The 21066-nt window shown below is 58.9% G+C and overlaps 2 protein-coding genes across 2 annotated transcripts in view; both read right to left on the bottom strand.

Moving 5' to 3' along the window:
* Window positions 1–4130, bottom strand: part of LOC306770677 (kinesin-like protein KIF20A) — a gene marked incomplete at both ends in the record, with an annotated part of 113638 nt that extends 109508 nt beyond the window's left edge. Inside the window, 2 exons of the mRNA XM_079259574.1 lie at window positions 3648–3767; window positions 4068–4130. Coding sequence (XP_079115700.1) covers window positions 3648–3767; window positions 4068–4130 — 183 coding nt within the window. The remainder of the gene's footprint in view (window positions 1–3647; window positions 3768–4067) is intronic.
* Window positions 4131–8502: 4372 nt separating this feature from the next.
* rps20 (ribosomal protein S20) lies at window positions 8503–10411 on the bottom strand. Its single transcript, XM_079260043.1, has 4 exons — window positions 10287–10411; window positions 9052–9151; window positions 8801–8874; window positions 8503–8720 (listed from the first exon to the last, which is right to left on the bottom strand). The coding sequence occupies exons 1-4, from the start codon at window positions 10287–10289 to the stop codon at window positions 8538–8540; spliced, it is 360 nt and encodes a 119-aa protein (XP_079116169.1). The 5' UTR covers window positions 10290–10411; the 3' UTR covers window positions 8503–8537.
* Between the last annotated feature and the right edge of the window lie 10655 nt (window positions 10412–21066).

Below are 21066 nucleotides of genomic sequence, written 5' to 3' on the forward strand. Positions count from 1 at the left end.
CGTTCTATTGGCGTCCCGCCACAGTTCTACCAACGTTCTACCGGCATCCCGCCACAGTTCTAAAAACGTTCTACTGGCGTCCCGCCACAGTTCTACCGGCATCCCGCCACAGTTCTACCAATGTTCTATTGGCGTCCCGCCACAGTTCTACCAACGTTCTACCGGCGTCCCGCCACAGCTCTACCGGCGTCCCGCCACAGTTCTACCAATGTTCTATTGGCGTCCCGCCACAGTTCTAAAAACGTTCTACCGGCGTCCCGCCACAGTTCTACCAACGTTCTACCGGCGTCCCGCCACAGCTGTACCGGTGTCCCGCCACAGTTCTACCGGCGTCCCACCACTGTTCTACAAACGTTCTGCCAGCGTCCCAACAACAGTTCTACCAACGTTCTACTGGCGTCACGCCACAGTTCTACCGCCGTCCCACCACAGTTCTACAAACGTTCTACCAGCGTCCCGCAACAGTTCTACCAACGTTCTACCGGCGTCCCGCCACAGCTCTACCAACGGTCTACCGGCGTCCCGCCACAGTTCTAAAAACGTTCTACCAGCGTCCCGCAACAGTTCTACCGCCGTCCCACCACAGTTCTACAAACGTTCTACCAGCGTCCCGCAACAGTTCTACCAACGTTCTACCGGCGTCCCGCCACAGCTCTACCAACGGTCTACCGGCGTCCCGCCACAGCTCTACCAACGTTCTACCGGCGTCCCGCCACAGCTCTACCAACGTTCTACCGGCGTCCCGCCACAGCTCTACCAACGGTCTACCGGCGTCCCGCCACAGCTCTACCAACGGTCTACCGGCGTCCCGCCACAGCTCTACCAACGGTCTACCGGCGTCCCGCCACAGCTCTACCAACGGTCTACCGGCGTCCCGCCACAGCTCTACCAACGGTCTACCGGCGTCCCGCCACAGCTCTACCAACGGTCTACCGGCGTCCCGCCACAGCTCTACCAACGGTCTACCGGCGTCCCGCCACAGCTCTACCAACGGTCTACCGGCGTCCCGCCACAGCTCTACCAACGGTCTACCGGCGTCCCGCCACAGCTCTACCAACGGTCTACCGGCGTCCCGCCACAGCTCTACCAACGGTCTACCGGCGTCCCGCCACAGCTCTACCAACGGTCTACCGGCGTCCCGCCACAGCTCTACCAACGGTCTACCGGCGTCCCGCCACAGCTCTACCAACGTTCTACCGGCGTCCCGCCACAGCTCTACCAACGGTCTACCGGCGTCCCGCCACAGCTCTACCAACGTTCTACCGGCGTCCCGCCACAGCTCTACCAACGGTCTACCGGCGTCCCGCCACAGTTCTAAAAACGTTCTACTGGCATCCCGCCACAGTTCTACCAACGTTCTATTGGCGTCCCGCCACAGTTCTACCAATGTTCTATTGGCGTCCCGCCACAGTTCTAAAAACGTTCTACTGGCGTCCCGCCACAGTTCTAAAAACGTTCTACTGGCGTCCCGCCACAGTTCTAAAAACGTTCTACTGGCGTCCCGCCACAGTTCTAAAAACGTTCTACTGGCGTCCCGCCACAGTTCTAAAAACGTTCTACTGGCGTCCCGCCACAGTTCTAAAAACGTTCTACTGGCGTCCCGCCACAGTTCTAAAAACGTTCTACTGGCGTCCCGCCACAGTTCTAAAAACGTTCTACCGGCATCCCGCCACAGTTCTACCAATGTTCTATTGGCGTCCCGCCACAGTTCTACCAACGTTCTACCGGCGTCCCGCCACAGCTCTACCGGCGTCCCGCCACAGTTCTACCAACGTTCTATTGGCGTCCCGCCACAGTTCTACCAACGTTCTATTGGCGTCCCGCCACAGTTCTACCAACGTTCTACCGGCGTCCCGCCACAGCTCTACCGGCGTCCCGCCACAGTTCTACCAACGTTCTACCGGCGTCCCGCCACAGTTCTACCAACGTTCTACCGGCATCCCGCCACAGTTCTACCAACGTTCTATTGGCGTCCCGCCACAGTTCTACCAACGTTCTACCGGCATCCCGCCACAGCTCTACCGGCGTCCCGCCACAGCTCTACCAACGGTCTACCGGCGTCCCGCCACAGCTCTACCAACGGTCTACCGGCGTCCCGCCACAGCTCTACCAACGGTCTACCGGCGTCCCGCCACAGCTCTACCAACGGTCTACCGGCGTCCCGCCACAGCTCTACCAACGTTCTACCGGCGTCCCGCCACAGCTCTACCAACGTTCTACCGGCGTCCCGCCACAGTTCTACCAACGTTCTACCGGCGTCCCGCCACAGCTCTACCGGCGTCCCGCCACAGTTCTACCAACGTTCTACCGGCGTCCCGCCACAGTTCTACCAACGTTCTACCGGCGTCCCGCCACAGTTCTACCAACGTTCTACCGGCGTCCCGCCACAGTTCTACCAACGTTCTACCGGCGTCCCGCCACAGTTCTACCAACGTTCTACCGGCATCCCGCCACAGCTCTACCGGCGTCCCGCCACAGCTCTACCAACGGTCTACCGGCGTCCCGCCACAGCTCTACCAACGGTCTACCGGCGTCCCGCCACAGCTCTACCAACGGTCTACCGGCGTCCCGCCACAGCTCTACCAACGGTCTACCGGCGTCCCGCCACAGCTCTACCAACGGTCTACCGGCGTCCCGCCACAGCTCTACCAACGGTCTACCGGCGTCCCGCCACAGCTCTACCAACGGTCTACCGGCGTCCCGCCACAGCTCTACCAACGGTCTACCGGCGTCCCGCCACAGCTCTACCAACGGTCTACCGGCGTCCCGCCACAGCTCTACCAACGGTCTACCGGCGTCCCGCCACAGTTCTAAAAACGTTCTACTGGCGTCCCGCCACAGTTCTAAAAACGTTCTACTGGCGTCCCGCCACAGTTCTAAAAACGTTCTACTGGCGTCCCGCCACAGTTCTAAAAACGTTCTACTGGCGTCCCGCCACAGTTCTAAAAACGTTCTACTGGCGTCCCGCCACAGTTCTAAAAACGTTCTACTGGCGTCCCGCCACAGTTCTACCGGCATCCCGCCACAGTTCTACCAATGTTCTATTGGCGTCCCGCCACAGTTCTACCAACGTTCTACCGGCGTCCCGCCACAGCTCTACCGGCGTCCCGCCACAGTTCTACCAACGTTCTATTGGCGTCCCGCCACAGTTCTACCAACGTTCTACCGGCGTCCCGCCACAGCTCTACCGGCGTCCCGCCACAGTTCTACCAACGTTCTACCGGCGTCCCGCCACAGTTCTACCAACGTTCTACCGGCATCCCGCCACAGTTCTACCAACGTTCTATTGGCGTCCCGCCATAGTTCTACCAACGTTCTACCGGCATCCCGCCACAGCTCTACCGGCGTCCCGCCACAGTTGTACCGGCATTCTACCGGCGTTTCACCAGCAACAGTTGGAGCGTTCCCCCGGCGTTCTGCTAATCTTCGTATAGAAAAGACCCTGCCACTCAACTACTTCTGCCCAGACACTGATGACTGTTAGGCAGCAACCTGGAATATGAGCACCTTGAATAAACTCTAGACGAGTAGACATCTGGTTCAGTCCGTCCTTTGGTACACCTGCAGCGGGTCAGATTCATCCCCACCAGTTTCCACACTTCGACTAATCTTTCAGAGTTCCTTCAGGAAATGCAGATGCTTCCAACCTGTGAGAAGGTGAACTTGTGAATTGATGTTCCGACTCCCCTCTCGCTGCTCTTCATGGCAGCCGAGCCTTTCGGTGCATTCAGGGTCACCGTCTGCTCGTCATCGATAATGACGCAGTCCTGAGGGAAAAATAAAACAGCTGCAGAGAAATTCCTAGAAGCAAATAAAATGTAATTTTTCTCGTGGACAGCTTCAGTGTCCTCAGACACTACTAGAGTCTCTAAGACTGGCTGTTCCATAAACACCATGGATGGAAAGTTTCACCACCTGATCAATAACTTCATCTCTATTGGTGTTCAGTCCACAGAGACCACCTGTGTTCCCGTCCTCGATACGTCCAAATGGTCCAGAAAGCTGGCTGGACTTCCTGGTTCTGGTTCTGATGGAGGTTCTTTCCTGGTTCTGGGTCTCTGACATACCTGATCCTCGTTGTCACAAAGTTCCTTCTCAGAAAACGGCCGAATCCTCAGATAAACTCTCATCATCTCATGTTGATCAGGATCTCCAGACGTGTCAACCTGAGAAACAAAGTCCATCACTACAGACCTGGTCCAGCTCATACCAGATCTGTTATAGACCTAATCTACCACAACCTGGCTCAGGCCAGACCTGGTCCGACTAGCTGACCTGAGTCCAAGAACCCTGCAAATAAACAACCTAACAAACAACATCAGTATTAGCCGGAAACTGACATAAAATAGAAACCAGAGACTGGACCCAAGACCTGATTGGTCAGAGACCTGGTCCATCACGGGATGGGTACCTGCTGAACTGAAGGTCCGCCAGGGGAAAGATCACTGACCAGGTCCATGTCAGCAAGTTGGAAAACCTCCTTCTGAGAAGAGTTGATATCAGAAGTCGTCCTGAAGGAAACCAACCAGGTCCGACTGGCTCTGGTTCCAGCTGGATCCCACCTGGTCCGGTCCGACTGGCTCTGGTCCCAGCTGGTCCGGTCCGACTGGCTCTGGTCCCAGCTGGTCCGGTCCGACTGGCTCTGGTCCCAGCTGGTCCGGTCCGACTGGCTCTGGTCCCAGCTGGTCTGGTCCCACCTGGTCTGGATCCCAGCTGGTCTGGTCCGACTGGCTCTGGTCCCACCTGGTCTGGATCCCAGCTGGTCTGGTCCAACTGGCTCTGGTCCCACCTGGTCTGGATCCCAGCTGGTCTGGTCCAACTGGCTCTGGTCCCAGCTGGTCTGGTCCAACTGGCTCTGGTCCCACCTGGTCTGGATCCCAGCTGGTCTGGTCCAACTGGCTCTGGTCCCAGCGGGTCTGGTCCGACTGGCTCTGGTCCCACCTGGTCTGGATCCCACCTGGTCCGGTCCGACTGGCTCTGGTCCCAGCTGGTCTGGATCCCCCCTGGCCTGGTCCGGTCTGTAGTCGTTAATCTCAGGAAGACTCTGGAATCGCTTCTCATTGGAAGCAGCTGTGGATCATTTACTGACCAATCAGGATGTTTGTCCTGTTTGAGACCAGTGGGTTCGTTTCATTTACCACCCGAGTGAGCCAGCAGGAAGCCGGGTGGGCGGAGTTTAAACTGGCTCGAGCAATGCTGAATGTGATTGTTTTAACTGAATCCAGTTTAAATGAGTCAAAGTGAATCAAGGTTTTGAGTTAATTACACATAGTGTAATCTACATCTAAAGACACACACACACACACACACACACACACACACACACCAACTTCACCTGAGCCTGTTGTCCACACCATATATATACATATATACATATATATATACATACATATATATATATATATATACATACATATATACATATATATACATACATATATACATATATATATACATACATATATATATATATATATATACATGTACATACATATATACATATATATATACATGTACATACATATATACATATATATATACATATACATACATATATATATATATACATACATATATACATATATATATACATATACATACATATATATATATATACATACATATATACATATATATATATATATACATACATATATATATATATACATACATATATGTATATATATATATATACATATATATATATATATACATATAAATACATATATATATATATGTATATATATATATATATATATATATATATATATATATATGTATATATATATATATATATATATATATATGTATATATATATATATATATATATATATATGTATATATATATATATATATATATATATATATATATATATGTATATATATATATATATATATATGTATATATATATATATGTATATATATATATATATATATATGTATATATATATATATATATATATATATATATATATATATGTATATATATATATATATATATGTATATATATATATATATATATATATATATATATATATATATATATATATAAGTATATACATATATACATATATATATATAGATATATATATACATATATATAGATATACATATATGTATATTATTTTTTTTTTCTAGTACATATATATATATATATATCCTGTTGTCCACACCAAAATAATTTCTGCACCAAAAACGATGTTTTTCAAAACTTGGACCAAAGTGACGATGTGTTAATACTCCGTTTGCCCGTCTGCATGTGGACATATATAAATATATAAACAAATGATCAGATCAATAACTGTTGGATCCACCAGCAGCAGGTTGGAGCATCAGATCCAGCAGCAGGTTGGAGCATCAGAACCAGCAGAAGGTTGGAGCATCAGAACCAGCAGCAGGTTGGAGCATCAGAACCAGTAGCAGGTTGGAGCATCAGAACCAGCAGAAGGTTGGAGCATCAGATCCAGCAGCAGGTTGAAGCATCAGATCCAGCAGCAGGTTGGAGCATCAGAACCAGTAGCAGGTTGGAGCATCAGAACCAGCAGAAGGTTGGAGCATCAGAACCAGCAGCAGGTTGGAGCATCAGAACCAGTAGCAGGTTGGAGCATCAGAACCAGCAGAAGGTTGGAGCATCAGAACCAGCAGAAGGTTGGAGCATCAGATCCAGCAGCAGGTTGAAGCATCAGAACCAGCAGCAGGTTGGAGCATCAGAACCAGTAGCAGGTTGGAGCATCAGAACCAGCAGAAGGTTGGAGCATCAGATCCAGCAGCAGGTTGAAGCATCAGAACCAGCAGAAGGTTGGAGCATCAGATCCAGCAGCAGGTTGAAGCATCAGAACCAGCAGCAGGTTGGAGCATCAGATCCAGCAGCAGGTTGGAGCATCAGAACCAGCAGCAGGTTGAAGCATCAGAACCAGCAGAAGGTTGGAGCATCAGATCCAGCAGCAGAAGGTTGGAGCATCAGATCCAGCAGAAGGTTGGAGCATCAGATCCAGCAGAAGGTTGGAGCATCAGATCCAGCAGCAGGTTGAAGCATCAGAACCAGCAGCAGGTTGGAGCATCAGATCCAGCAGCAGGTTGGAGCATCAGAACCAGCAGCAGGTTGGAGCATCAGATCCAGCAGCAGAAGGTTGGAGCATCAGATCCAGCAGAAGGTTGGAGCATCAGATCCAGCAGCAGAAGGTTGGAGCATCAGATCCAGCAGCAGGTTGGAGCATCAGATCCAGCAGCAGAAGGTTGGAGCATCAGATCCAGCAGAAGGTTGGAGCATCAGATCCAGCAGCAGAAGGTTGGAGCATCAGATCCAGCAGAAGGTTGGAGCATCAGATCCAGCAGCAGAAGGTTGGAGCATCAGATCCAGCAGAAGGTTGGAGCATCAGATCCAGCAGCAGGTTGAAGCATCAGAACCAGCAGCAGGTTGGAGCATCAGATCCAGCAGCAGGTTGGAGCATCAGAACCAGCAGCAGGTTGGAGCATCAGAACCAGCAGCAGGTTGGAGCATCAGAACCAGCAGCAGGTTGGAGCATCAGAACCAGCAGAAGGTTGGAGCATCAGAACCAGCAGCAGGTTGGAGCATCAGAACCAGCAGCAGGTTGGAGCATCAGAACCAGCAGCAGGTTGGAGCATCAGAACCAGCAGCAGGTTGGAGCATCAGAACCAGCAGCAGGTTGGAGCATCAGAACCAGCAGCAGGTTGGTCTGGGACCTGCTATCTACAGGCTGCTGACTCCACTTTGTCCTCTTCAGTGTCTGAACTTCCAAACATGTCAGCTGGTGAGGCGGGCCGACCCGGGACCCCCACTTGTTCCCTGCAGGTTGGGGGGTTCTGGTGACAGTTCAGCCACAACGCTGCGTTTAGAACCGCAGGACAGAAAAACTTTTTAATAATGGAACCCGGAGTCTGCAGGTTCTGATCTGGTGTCGGAACCGGATTTATTCAGCAACATCCAGTTAACCAGCTCTTAGTTCTAGTCAATACAACTAAATTAACTATATATTACCAGGTAAACCTGCAACTCAACGACAAGTTTCATGGCTTCCAGCGTTGGAGGCGTTGTCACGATACCGGACCGGGACTCCCAGGGTCCAGTTCTACAGGACCGGACCGGGACTCCCGGGGCCCAGTTCTACAGGACCGGGACTCCCGGGGTCCAGTTCTACAGGACCGGACCGGGACTCCCGGGGCCCAGTTCTACAGGACCGGGACTCCCGGGGTCCAGTTCTACAGGACCGGACCGGGACTCCCGGGGTCCAGTTCTACAGGACCGGGTCCAGTTTGCCGCCTCGCGAAGAGCTGAAAATGTTTCATCTGACCAGACTTGTCTGGAGGCGGATCCGTTCCCTGGACCTGCCGGACTCTAACCGGTAACTCTGGCCGCCATGTGGCGCAGGACAGCGTGGAAACGGCGAGCCGGACCGATCGGTCTGGTTCTGAACGGTTTCAGAAACAAAGTTGGATTTTCCCGGTTCATCCTGGAAAAATGGGATCAAAGAGTCGGAGTCTAGTTTTGACACGTTTTATTGGAAAATGGCGGCCTAGGCGTCGGCGATGGTGACCTCCACCTCCACGCCGGGCTCGATGCTGATGGACGTGATCTGCTTGACGATCTCAGACGGACTGTGGAGGTCGATGAGGCGCTTATGGATCCGCATCTGGAAGCGGTCCCAGGTCTTGGAGCCTTCTCCGCAGGGAGTCTTCCTGGTGGTGATCCGCAGAGTCTGGAAGCAGAGACCGGACTTAGTAACGGACCCGGCCGGAGGATCCGGGTTTAGGACCCAGGTCACAACGTACTGCCTACCTTGGTGGGCATCCGGACCGGACCCTTCACCTTCAGGGACTTCTCCTTGGCGCCGCGGATCAGGTCCGCGCAGACTGGAAGACAAGACGACACACCGTTAACCGGCGAAGGGAACGCCGGCGTTCCGAGGAGTTTCTCGGCCGGCGGCTCAGAATAGCGTATGAAGTCATCAGGGTTTGATTCTGGTCACATGACTCTCCTCACAGCCCGGCGTTCCGGACACGACCCCACCCTAAAACCAGAACCGGTACCTTTCTCCAGGGACTTGACGTTGCGGCTGGTGAGCGTGATCCGGATGCGGTGGATGGCCACCTCGGTCTCAACCGGAGCCTTCCCGGAGTCCTTAAAGGCCTGGAACACATTCATACAAACTTTATTTATACCAGGCGTCTGTTACAGTCCCACCAGACCAGTTCTACCGGTCCCTCACCGGGCCTGGCAGCCCTACCAGCACCACCTTACTGGTTCTGGTGGATCCCACCGGTGCCACCTTACTGGTTCTGGTGGATCCCACCGGCGCCACCTTACTGGTTCTGGTGGATCCCACCGGCGCCACCTTACTGGTTCTGGTGGATCCACCGGCGCCACCTTACTGGTTCTGGTGGATCCACCTTACTGGTTCTGGTGGATCCCACCGGCGCCACCTTACTGGTTCTGGTGGATCCACCTTACTGGTTCTGGTGGATCCACCAGAACCAGTAAGGTGGCGCCAGTAAGGTGGATCCACCTTACTGGTTCTGGTGGATCCACCAGAACCAGTAAGGTGGCGCCAGTAAGGTGGATCCACCAGAACCAGTAAGGTGGCGCCGGTGGGATCCACCAGAACCAGTAAGGTGGATCCACCAGAACCAGTAAGGTGGCGCCGGTGGGATCCACCAGAACCAGTAAGGTGGATCCACCAGAACCAGTAAGGTGGCGCCGGTGGATCCACCTTACTGGTTCTGGTGGATCCCACCGGCGCCACCTTACTGGTTCTGGTGGATCCCACCGGCGCCACCTTACTGGTTCTGGTGGATCCCACCGGCGCCACCTTACTGGTTCTGGTGGATCCCACCGGCGCCACCTTACTGGTTCTGGTGGATCCCACCGGCGCCACTTTACTGGTTCTGGTGGATCCCACCGGCGCCACCTTACTGGTTCTGGTGGATCCCACCGGCGCCACCTTACTGGTTCTGGTGGATCCCACCGGCGCCATCTTACTGGTCCCAGCAGATGCTCCCAGGGCCAGCTGGTTCAGCACCTGAACGCACCACGAAGCGGACACGAGGGTCCAAATCTCGCTTCACCGTTTAAACTGTTTTAATAGTCCCAGAAAACGCGCAGAAACCCCGCAGGTTGCGGGTTTTGCGTGTTTCAGATGAAACGTCACGCGGCGGGAAGCCGTCATGGCGGCTGGAAGACATCTGATCATAAGATGCGAATTATGCAGTGAAATGTAAAAAACAAGTTTATATCGTTACGAAGCATTTAGAGAAAGTTTCCGAACCATTTGAATGATTCCTGACCGACTTATCCCGAAGAATTCAGACGAACAGCGGTGAGTCAGGAGAGACTGTCAGCGTGGAGAGTCTGCAGGAAAAGAAAGAACAACCCTGAACATCCTGCCTTAGAGGAGGAAGAGGAGGAGCTTCACAGCATAGACATCATATACATAGACTCCTCATAGCGTCACGCTGCCTCGAGGCTCTTCGCCGCCATCTTGGGTGGGTCTCCATTTATCTGTGAGGTGAAGGTCCAACCACAACAATAACTTCACCAGTTTTTACCAGATTTTTCTCACAGTTTGGATTCTTACAAAGGGTAGACATATTGTTATGACACAGATCATATTAAAAACAAAGTGCTTTCATGCTAAAATATTTTTATAACGCGAGTTAGCTAAGACATGAGGTAGCTACAATATAAGTAAATGTATAAATGAATTTGATACTAACATGTTGGATTGATGCATTTGGATATATCTGTTTTTATCTGGTGAAATAAATTATTATTCAACCTTGTGAAATGTAATTCCACACGATCTGTTTTCAATATTTTGCTGCTTATTGCAACCGAATGCTGAACAATATACGGAAATAGTTGCTGCTTCCTCTGGACTTTCTTTTATTTACATTTATTATTTATCAATATAGAGATAAAGTTGTACAAAGTCTGAAAAGAAAGTTTTGTATCCAAACGGTGGAATTCAAAAGTTACCCAGAAAAACACTCGGAGTGCGTAAACATCTGTCAAGGCCTTGACGGAGGAGGAGGACGCAGGCGGAAGGAGGACGCAGGCGGAAGGAGGACGCAGACGGATGGAGGACGCAGGCGGATGGAGGACGCAGGCGGAAGGAGGACGCAGACGGAAGGAGGACGCAGGCGGATGGAGGACGCAGGCGGATGGAGGACGCAGGCGGATTGAGGACGCAGGCGGAAGGAGGACGCAGGCGGATGGAGGACGCAGGCGGAAGGAGGACGCAGACGGAAGGAGGACGCAGGCGGATGGAGGACGCAGGCGGATGGAGGACGCAGGCGGATGGAGGACGCAGACGGATGGAGGACGCAGACGGATGGAGGACGCAGGCGGAAGGAGGACGCAGGCGGATGGAGGACGCAGGCGGATGGAGGACGCAGACGGATGGAGGACGCAGGCGGAAGGAGGACGCAGGCGGAAGGAGGACGCAGACGGAAGGAGGACGCAGACGGATGGAGGACGCAGGCGGAAGGAGGACGCAGGCGGATGGAGGACGCAGACGGAAGGAGGACGCAGGCGGATTGAGGACGCAGGCGGATGGAGGACGCAGGCGGAAGGAGGACGCAGACGGATGGAGGACGCAGACGGATGGAGGACGCAGACGGATGGAGGACGCAGACGGAAGGAGGACGCAGGCGGAAGGAGGACGCAGACGGAAGGAGGACGCAGGCGGATTGAGGACGCAGGCGGATGGAGGACGCAGGCGGATTGAGGACGCAGGCGGATGGAGGACGCAGGCGGAAGGAGGACGCAGACGGATGGAGGACGCAGACGGATGGAGGACGCAGACGGATGGAGGACGCAGACGGAAGGAGGACGCAGGCGGAAGGAGGACGCAGACGGAAGGAGGACGCAGGCGGATTGAGGACGCAGGCGGAAGGAGGACGCAGGCGGAAGGAGGACGCAGGCGGATGGAGGACGCAGACGGATGGAGGACGCAGACGGATGGAGGACGCAGGCGGATTGAGGACGCAGGCGGATGGAGGACGCAGGCGGAAGGAGGACGCAGACGGATGGAGGACGCAGACGGATGGAGGACGCAGACGGATGGAGGACGCAGACGGAAGGAGGACGCAGGCGGAAGGAGGACGCAGACGGAAGGAGGACGCAGGCGGATTGAGGACGCAGGCGGATGGAGGACGCAGGCGGAAGGAGGACGCAGGCGGAAGGAGGACGCAGGCGGATTGAGGACGCAGACGGATGGAGGACGCAGACGGATGGAGGACGCAGGCGGATTGAGGACGCAGGCGGAAGGAGGACGCAGGCGGAAGGAGGACGCAGGCGGATTGAGGACGCAGGCGGAAGGAGGACGCAGGCGGATTGAGGACGCAGGCGGAAGGAGGACGCAGGCGGAAGGAGGACGCAGGCGGATTGAGGACGCAGACGGATGGAGGACGCAGACGGATGGAAGACGCAGGCGGAAGGAGGACGCAGGCGGATTGAGGACGCAGGCGGAAGGAGGACGCAGGCGGATTGAGGACGCAGGCGGAAGGAGGACGCAGGCGGAAGGAGGACGCAGACGGATGGAGGACGCAGGCGGATTGAGGACGCAGACGGATGGAGGACGCAGACGGATGGAGGACGCAGGCGGAAGGAGGACGCAGGCGGAAGGAGGACGCAGGCGGAAGGAGGACGCAGGCGGATTGAGGACGCAGGCGGAAGGAAGACGCAGGCGGAAGGAGGACGCAGACGGATGGAGGACGCAGACGGATGGAGGACGCAGACGGATGGAGGACGCAGACGGATGGAAGACGCAGGCGGAAGGAGGACGCAGACGGATGGAGGACGCAGACGGAAGGAAGACGCAGGCGGAAGGAGGACGCAGACGGATGGAGGACGCAGACGGATGGAGGACGCAGGCGGAAGGAGGACGCAGGCGGAAGGAGGACGCAGACGGATGGAGGACGCAGACGGATGGAGGACGCAGGCGGATGGAGGACGCAGGCGGATGGAGGACGCAGGCGGATGGAGGACGCAGACGGATGGAGGACGCAGACGGAAGGAGGACGCAGGCGGATGGAGGACGCAGGCGGATGGAGGACGCAGACGGATGGAGGACGCAGACGGATGGAGGACGCAGACGGATGGAGGACGCAGGCGGAAGGAGGACGCAGACGGATGGAGGACGCAGACGGAAGGAGGACGCAGACGGATGGAGGACGCAGACGGAAGGAGGACGCAGACGGAAGGAGGACGCAGGCGGAAGGAGGACGCAGGCGGAAGGAGGACGCAGACGGATGGAGGACGCAGGCGGAAGGAGGACGCAGACGGATGGAGGACGCAGACGGATGGAGGACGCAGGCGGAAGGAGGACGCAGGCGGATGGAGGACGCAGGCGGATGGAGGACGCAGACGGATGGAGGACGCAGACGGATGGAGGACGCAGGCGGATTGAGGACGCAGGCGGAAGGAGGACGCAGGCGGAAGGAGGACGCAGGCGGATTGAGGACGCAGGCGGAAGGAGGACGCAGGCGGATTGAGGACGCAGGCGGAAGGAGGACGCAGGCGGAAGGAGGACGCAGGCGGATTGAGGACGCAGACGGATGGAGGACGCAGACGGATGGAAGACGCAGGCGGAAGGAGGACGCAGGCGGATTGAGGACGCAGGCGGAAGGAGGACGCAGGCGGATTGAGGACGCAGGCGGAAGGAGGACGCAGGCGGAAGGAGGACGCAGGCGGATTGAGGACGCAGACGGATGGAGGACGCAGACGGATGGAGGACGCAGGCGGAAGGAGGACGCAGGCGGAAGGAGGACGCAGGCGGAAGGAGGACGCAGGCGGATTGAGGACGCAGGCGGAAGGAGGACGCAGGCGGAAGGAGGACGCAGGCGGATTGAGGACGCAGACGGATGGAGGACGCAGACGGATGGAAGACGCAGGCGGAAGGAGGACGCAGACGGATGGAGGACGCAGACGGAAGGAAGACGCAGGCGGAAGGAGGACGCAGACGGATGGAGGACGCAGACGGATGGAGGACGCAGACGGATGGAGGACGCAGGCGGAAGGAGGACGCAGGCGGAAGGAGGACGCAGACGGATGGAGGACGCAGACGGATGGAGGACGCAGGCGGATGGAGGACGCAGACGGATGGAGGACGCAGGCGGATGGAGGACGCAGACGGATGGAGGACGCAGACGGAAGGAGGACGCAGACGGATGGAGGACGCAGACGGAAGGAGGACGCAGACGGAAGGAGGACGCAGGCGGAAGGAGGACGCAGGCGGAAGGAGGACGCAGACGGATGGAGGACGCAGGCGGAAGGAGGACGCAGACGGATGGAGGACGCAGACGGATGGAGGACGCAGGCGGAAGGAGGACGCAGGCGGATGGAGGACGCAGGCGGATGGAGGACGCAGACGGATGGAGGACGCAGACGGAAGGAGGACGCAGGCGGAAGGAGGACGCAGACGGAAGGAGGACGCAGACGGATGGAGGACGCAGACGGATGGAGGACGCAGGCGGATTGAGGACGCAGGCGGATGGAGGACGCAGGCGGAAGGAGGACGCAGACGGATGGAGGACGCAGACGGATGGAGGACGCAGACGGATGGAGGACGCAGACGGAAGGAGGACGCAGGCGGAAGGAGGACGCAGACGGAAGGAGGACGCAGGCGGATTGAGGACGCAGGCGGATGGAGGACGCAGGCGGAAGGAGGACGCAGGCGGAAGGAGGACGCAGGCGGATTGAGGACGCAGACGGATGGAGGACGCAGACGGATGGAGGACGCAGGCGGATTGAGGACGCAGGCGGATTGAGGACGCAGGCGGAAGGAGGACGCAGGCGGAAGGAGGACGCAGGCGGATTGAGGACGCAGACGGATGGAGGACGCAGACGGATGGAGGACGCAGGCGGATTGAGGACGCAGGCGGAAGGAGGACGCAGGCGGAAGGAGGACGCAGGCGGATTGAGGACGCAGGCGGATGGAGGACGCAGGCGGAAGGAGGACGCAGGCGGAAGGAGGACGCAGGCGGATTGAGGACGCAGACGGATGGAGGACGCAGACGGATGGAGGACGCAGGCGGATTGAGGACGCAGGCGGAAGGAGGACGCAGGCGGAAGGAGGACGCAGGCGGATTGAGGACGCAGGCGGAAGGAGGACGCAGGCGGATTGAGGACGCAGGCGGAAGGAGGACGCAGGCGGAAGGAGGACGCAGGCGGATTGAGGACGCAGACGGATGGAGGACGCAGACGGATGGAAGACGCAGGCGGAAGGAGGACGCAGGCGGATTGAGGACGCAGGCGGAAGGAGGACGCAGGCGGATTGAGGACGCAGGCGGAAGGAGGACGCAGGCGGAAGGAGGACGCAGACGGATGGAGGACGCAGGCGGATTGAGGACGCAGACGGATGGAGGACGCAGACGGATGGAGGACGCAGGCGGAAGGAGGACGCAGGCGGAAGGAGGACGCAGGCGGAAGGAGGACGCAGGCGGATTGAGGACGCAGGCGGAAGGAAGACGCAGGCGGAAGGAGGACGCAGACGGATGGAGGACGCAGACGGATGGAGGACGCAGACGGATGGAGGACGCAGACGGATGGAAGACGCAGGCGGAAGGAGGACGCAGACGGATGGAGGACGCAGACGGAAGGAAGACGCAGGCGGAAGGAGGACGCAGACGGATGGAGGACGCAGACGGATGGAGGACGCAGGCGGAAGGAGGACGCAGGCGGAAGGAGGACGCAGACGGATGGAGGACGCAGACGGATGGAGGACGCAGGCGGATGGAGGACGCAGGCGGATGGAGGACGCAGACGGATGGAGGACGCAGACGGAAGGAGGACGCAGGCGGATGGAGGACGCAGGCGGATGGAGGACGCAGACGGATGGAGGACGCAGACGGATGGAGGACGCAGACGGATGGAGGACGCAGGCGGATGGAGGACGCAGACGGATGGAGGACGCAGACGGAAGGAGGACGCAGACGGATGGAGGACGCAGACGGAAGGAGGACGCAGACGGAAGGAGGACGCAGGCGGAAGGAGGACGCAGGCGGAAGGAGGACGCAGGCGGATGGAGGACGCAGGCGGAAGGAGGACGCAGACGGATGGAGGACGCAGACGGATGGAGGACGCAGGCGGAAGGAGGACGCAGGCGGATGGAGGACGCAGGCGGATGGAGGACGCAGACGGATGGAGGACGCAGACGGATGGAGGACGCAGGCGGATTGAGGACGCAGGCGGAAGGAGGACGCAGGCGGAAGGAGGACGCAGGCGGATTGAGGACGCAGGCGGAAGGAGGACGCAGGCGGATTGAGGACGCAGGCGGAAGGAGGACGCAGGCGGAAGGAGGACGCAGGCGGATTGAGGACGCAGACGGATGGAGGACGCAGACGGATGGAAGACGCAGGCGGAAGGAGGACGCAGGCGGATTGAGGACGCAGGCGGAAGGAGGACGCAGGCGGATTGAGGACGCAGGCGGAAGGAGGACGCAGGCGGAAGGAGGACGCAGGCGGATTGAGGACGCAGACGGATGGAGGACGCAGACGGATGGAGGACGCAGGCGGAAGGAGGACGCAGGCGGAAGGAGGACGCAGGCGGAAGGAGGACGCAGGCGGATTGAGGACGCAGGCGGAAGGAGGACGCAGGCGGAAGGAGGACGCAGGCGGATTGAGGACGCAGACGGATGGAGGACGCAGACGGATGGAAGACGCAGGCGGAAGGAGGACGCAGACGGATGGAGGACGCAGACGGAAGGAAGACGCAGGCGGAAGGAGGACGCAGACGGATGGAGGACGCAGACGGATGGAGGACGCAGACGGATGGAGGACGCAGGCGGAAGGAGGACGCAGGCGGAAGGAGGACGCAGACGGATGGAGGACGCAGACGGATGGAGGACGCAGGCGGATGGAGGACGCAGACGGATGGAGGACGCAGGCGGATGGAGGACGCAGACGGATGGAGGACGCAGACGGAAGGAGGACGCAGACGGATGGAGGACGCAGACGGAAGGAGGACGCAGACGGAAGGAGGACGCAGGCGGAAGGAGGACGCAGGCGGAAGGAGGACGCAGACGGATGGAGGACGCAGGCGGAAGGAGGACGCAGACGGATGGAGGACGCAGACGGATGGAGGACGCAGGCGGAAGGAGGACGCAGGCGGATGGAGGACGCAGGCGGATGGAGGACGCAGACGGATGGAGGACGCAGACGGAAGGAGGACGCAGGCGGAAGGAGGACGCAGACGGAAGGAGGACGCAGACGGATGGAGGACGCAGACGGATGGAGGACGCAGGCGGATTGAGGACGCAGGCGGATGGAGGACGCAGGCGGAAGGAGGACGCAGACGGATGGAGGACGCAGACGGATGGAGGACGCAGACGGATGGAGGACGCAGACGGAAGGAGGACGCAGGCGGAAGGAGGACGCAGACGGAAGGAGGACGCAGGCGGATTGAGGACGCAGGCGGATGGAGGACGCAGGCGGAAGGAGGACGCAGGCGGAAGGAGGACGCAGGCGGATTGAGGACGCAGACGGATGGAGGACGCAGACGGATGGAGGACGCAGGCGGATTGAGGACGCAGGCGGAAGGAGGACGCAGGCGGAAGGAGGACGCAGGCGGATTGAGGACGCAGGCGGAAGGAGGACGCAGGCGGATTGAGGACGCAGGCGGAAGGAGGACGCAGGCGGAAGGAGGACGCAGGCGGATTGAGGACGCAGACGGATGGAGGACGCAGACGGATGGAAGACGCAGGCGGAAGGAGGACGCAGGCGGATTGAGGACGCAGGCGGAAGGAGGACGCAGGCGGATTGAGGACGCAGGCGGAAGGAGGACGCAGGCGGAAGGAGGACGCAGACGGATGGAGGACGCAGGCGGATTGAGGACGCAGACGGATGGAGGACGCAGACGGATGGAGGACGCAGGCGGAAGGAGGACGCAGGCGGAAGGAGGACGCAGGCGGAAGGAGGACGCAGGCGGATTGAGGACGCAGGCGGAAGGAAGACGCAGGCGGAAGGAGGACGCAGACGGATGGAGGACGCAGACGGATTGAGGACGCAGACGGATGGAGGACGCAGACGGATGGAAGACGCAGGCGGAAGGAGGACGCAGACGGATGGAGGACGCAGACGGAAGGAAGACGCAGGCGGAAGGAGGACGCAGACGGATGGAGGACGCAGACGGATGGAGGACGCAGGCGGAAGGAGGACGCAGGCGGAAGGAGGACGCAGACGGATGGAGGACGCAGACGGATGGAGGACGCAGGCGGATGGAGGACGCAGGCGGATGGAGGACGCAGGCGGATGGAGGACGCAGACGGATGGAGGACGCAGACGGAAGGAGGACGCAGGCGGATGGAGGACGCAGGCGGATGGAGGACGCAGACGGATGGAGGACGCAGACGGATGGAGGACGCAGACGGATGGAGGACGCAGGCGGATGGAGGACGCAGACGGATGGAGGACGCAGACGGAAGGAGGACGCAGACGGATGGAGGACGCAGACGGAAGGAGGACGCAGACGGAAGGAGGACGCAGGCGGAAGGAGGACGCAGGCGGAAGGAGGACGCAGACGGATGGAGGACGCAGGCGGAAGGGAGGACGCAGACGGATGGAGGACGCAGACGGATGGAGGACGCAGGCGGAAGGAGGACGCAGGCGGATGGAGGACGCAGGCGGATGGAGGACGCAGACGGATGGAGGACGCAGACGGATGGAGGACGCAGGCGGATTGAGGACGCAGGCGGAAGGAGGACGCAGGCGGAAGGAGGACGCAGGCGGATTGAGGACGCAGGCGGAAGGAGGACGCAGGCGGATGGAGGGACGCAGGCGGAAGGAGGACGCAGGCGGAAGGAGGACGCAGGCGGAAGGAGGACGCAGACGGATGGAGGACGCAGGCGGAAGGAGGACGCAGGCGGAAGGAGGACGCAGACGGATGGAGGACGCAGGCGGAAGGAGGACGCAGACGGATGGAGGACGCAGGCGGAAGGAGGACGCAGACGGATGGAGGACGCAGGCGGAAGGAGGACGCAGACGGATGGAGGACGCAGGCGGAAGGAGGACGCAGACGGATGGAGGACGCAGGCGGAAGGAGGACGCAGGCGGATGGAGGACGCAGGCGGATGGAGGACGCAGACGGATTGAGGACGCAGGCGGATGGAGGACGCAGACGGATGGAGGACGCAGACGGATTGAGGACGCAGGCGGATGGAGGACGCAGACGGATGGAGGACGCAGACGGATTGAGGACGCAGGCGGATGGAGGACGCAGACGGATGGAGGACGCAGGCGGAAGGAGGACGCAGACGGATGGAGGACGCAGGCGGATGGAGGACGCAGACGGATTGAGGACGCAGGCGGATGGAGGACGCAGACGGATGGAGGACGCAGACGGATTGAGGACGCAGACGGCAGGAGGACGCAGACCGAAGGAGGGACGCAGGCGGATTGAGGACGCAGACGGATGGAGGACGCAGACGGATGGAGGACGCAGGCGGAAGGAGGACGCAGGACCGAAGGAGGACGCAGGCGGATGGAGGACGCAGGCGGAAGGAGGACGCAGGCGGATGGAGGACGCAGGCGGATGGAGGACGCAGGCGGATGGAGGACGCAGACGGATGGAGGACGCAGACGGAAGGAGGACGCAGGCGGATGGAGGACGCAGACGGATGGAGGACGCAGACGGATGGAGGACGCAGACGGATGGAGGACGCAGGCGGAAGGAGGACGCAGGCGGGATGGAGGACGCAGACGGATGGAGGACGCAGACGGATTGAGGACGCAGACGGATGGAGGACGCAGACGGATTGAGGACGCAGGCGGATGGAGGACGCAGGCGGATGGAGGACGCAGACGGATGGAGGACGCAGACGGATGGAGGACGCAGGCGGAAGGAGGACGCAGACCGAAGGAGGACGCAGACGGATGGAGGACGCAGACGGAAGGAGGACGCAGGCGGATGGAGGACGCAGACGGAAGGAGGACGCAGACGGAAGGAGGACGCAGACGGAAGGAGGACGCAGACGGAAGGAGGACGCAGACGGAAGGAGGACGCAGACGGATGGAGGACGCAGACGGATGGAGGACGCAGGCGGATGGAGGACGCAGACGGATTGAGGACGCAGGCGGGATGGAGGACGCAGACGGATGGAGGACGCAGGCGGATGGAGGACGCAGGCGGATGGAGGGACGCAGGCGGATGGAGGACGCAGGCGGATGGAGGACGCAGACGGATGGAGGACGCAGACGGATGGAGGACGCAGACGGATTGAGGACGCAGACGGATGGAGGACGCAGGCGGATGGAGGACGCAGACGGATGGAGGACGCAGACGGATGGAGGACGCAGACGGATTGAGGACGCAGACGGATGGAGGACGCAGACGGATGGAGGACGCAGGCGGATGGAGGACGCAGACGGATGGAGGACGCAGACGGATTGAGGACCGCAGACGGATTGAGGACGCAGACGGATGGAGGACGCAGACGGATGGAGGACGCAGACGGGATGGAGGACGCAGGCGGAAGGAGGGACGCAGACCGAAGGAGGACGCAGACGGATGGAGGACGCAGACGGAAGGAGGACGCAGGCGGATGGAGGACGCAGACGGATTGAGGACGCAGACGGAAGGGAGGACGCAGACCGATGGAGGACGCAGGCGGATTGAGGACGCAGACGGATGGAGGACGCAGACGGATGGAGGACGCAGGCGGAAGGAGGACGCAGACGGAAGGAGGACGCAGGCGGATGGAGGACGCAGACGGATGGAGGACGCAGACGGATGGAGGACGCAGACGGATTGAGGACGCAGACGGATGGAGGACGCAGACGGATGGAGGACGCAGGCGGATGGAGGACGCAGACGGATGGAGGACGCAGACGGATTGAGGACGCAGACGGATGGAGGACGCAGACGGATGGAGGACGCAGACGGATGGAGGACGCAGACGGATGGAGGACGCAGGCGGATGGAGGACGCAGACGGATGGAGGACGCAGACGGATTGAGGACGCAGACGGATGGAGGACGCAGACGGATGGAGGACGCAGACGGATGGAGGACGCAGACGGATGGAGGACGCAGACCGAAGGAGGACGCAGA

Source organism: Telmatherina bonti, assembly GCF_933228915.1.
Source record: "Telmatherina bonti genome assembly, chromosome: 20".
Classification (NCBI taxonomy): domain Eukaryota; kingdom Metazoa; phylum Chordata; class Actinopteri; order Atheriniformes; family Telmatherinidae; genus Telmatherina; species Telmatherina bonti.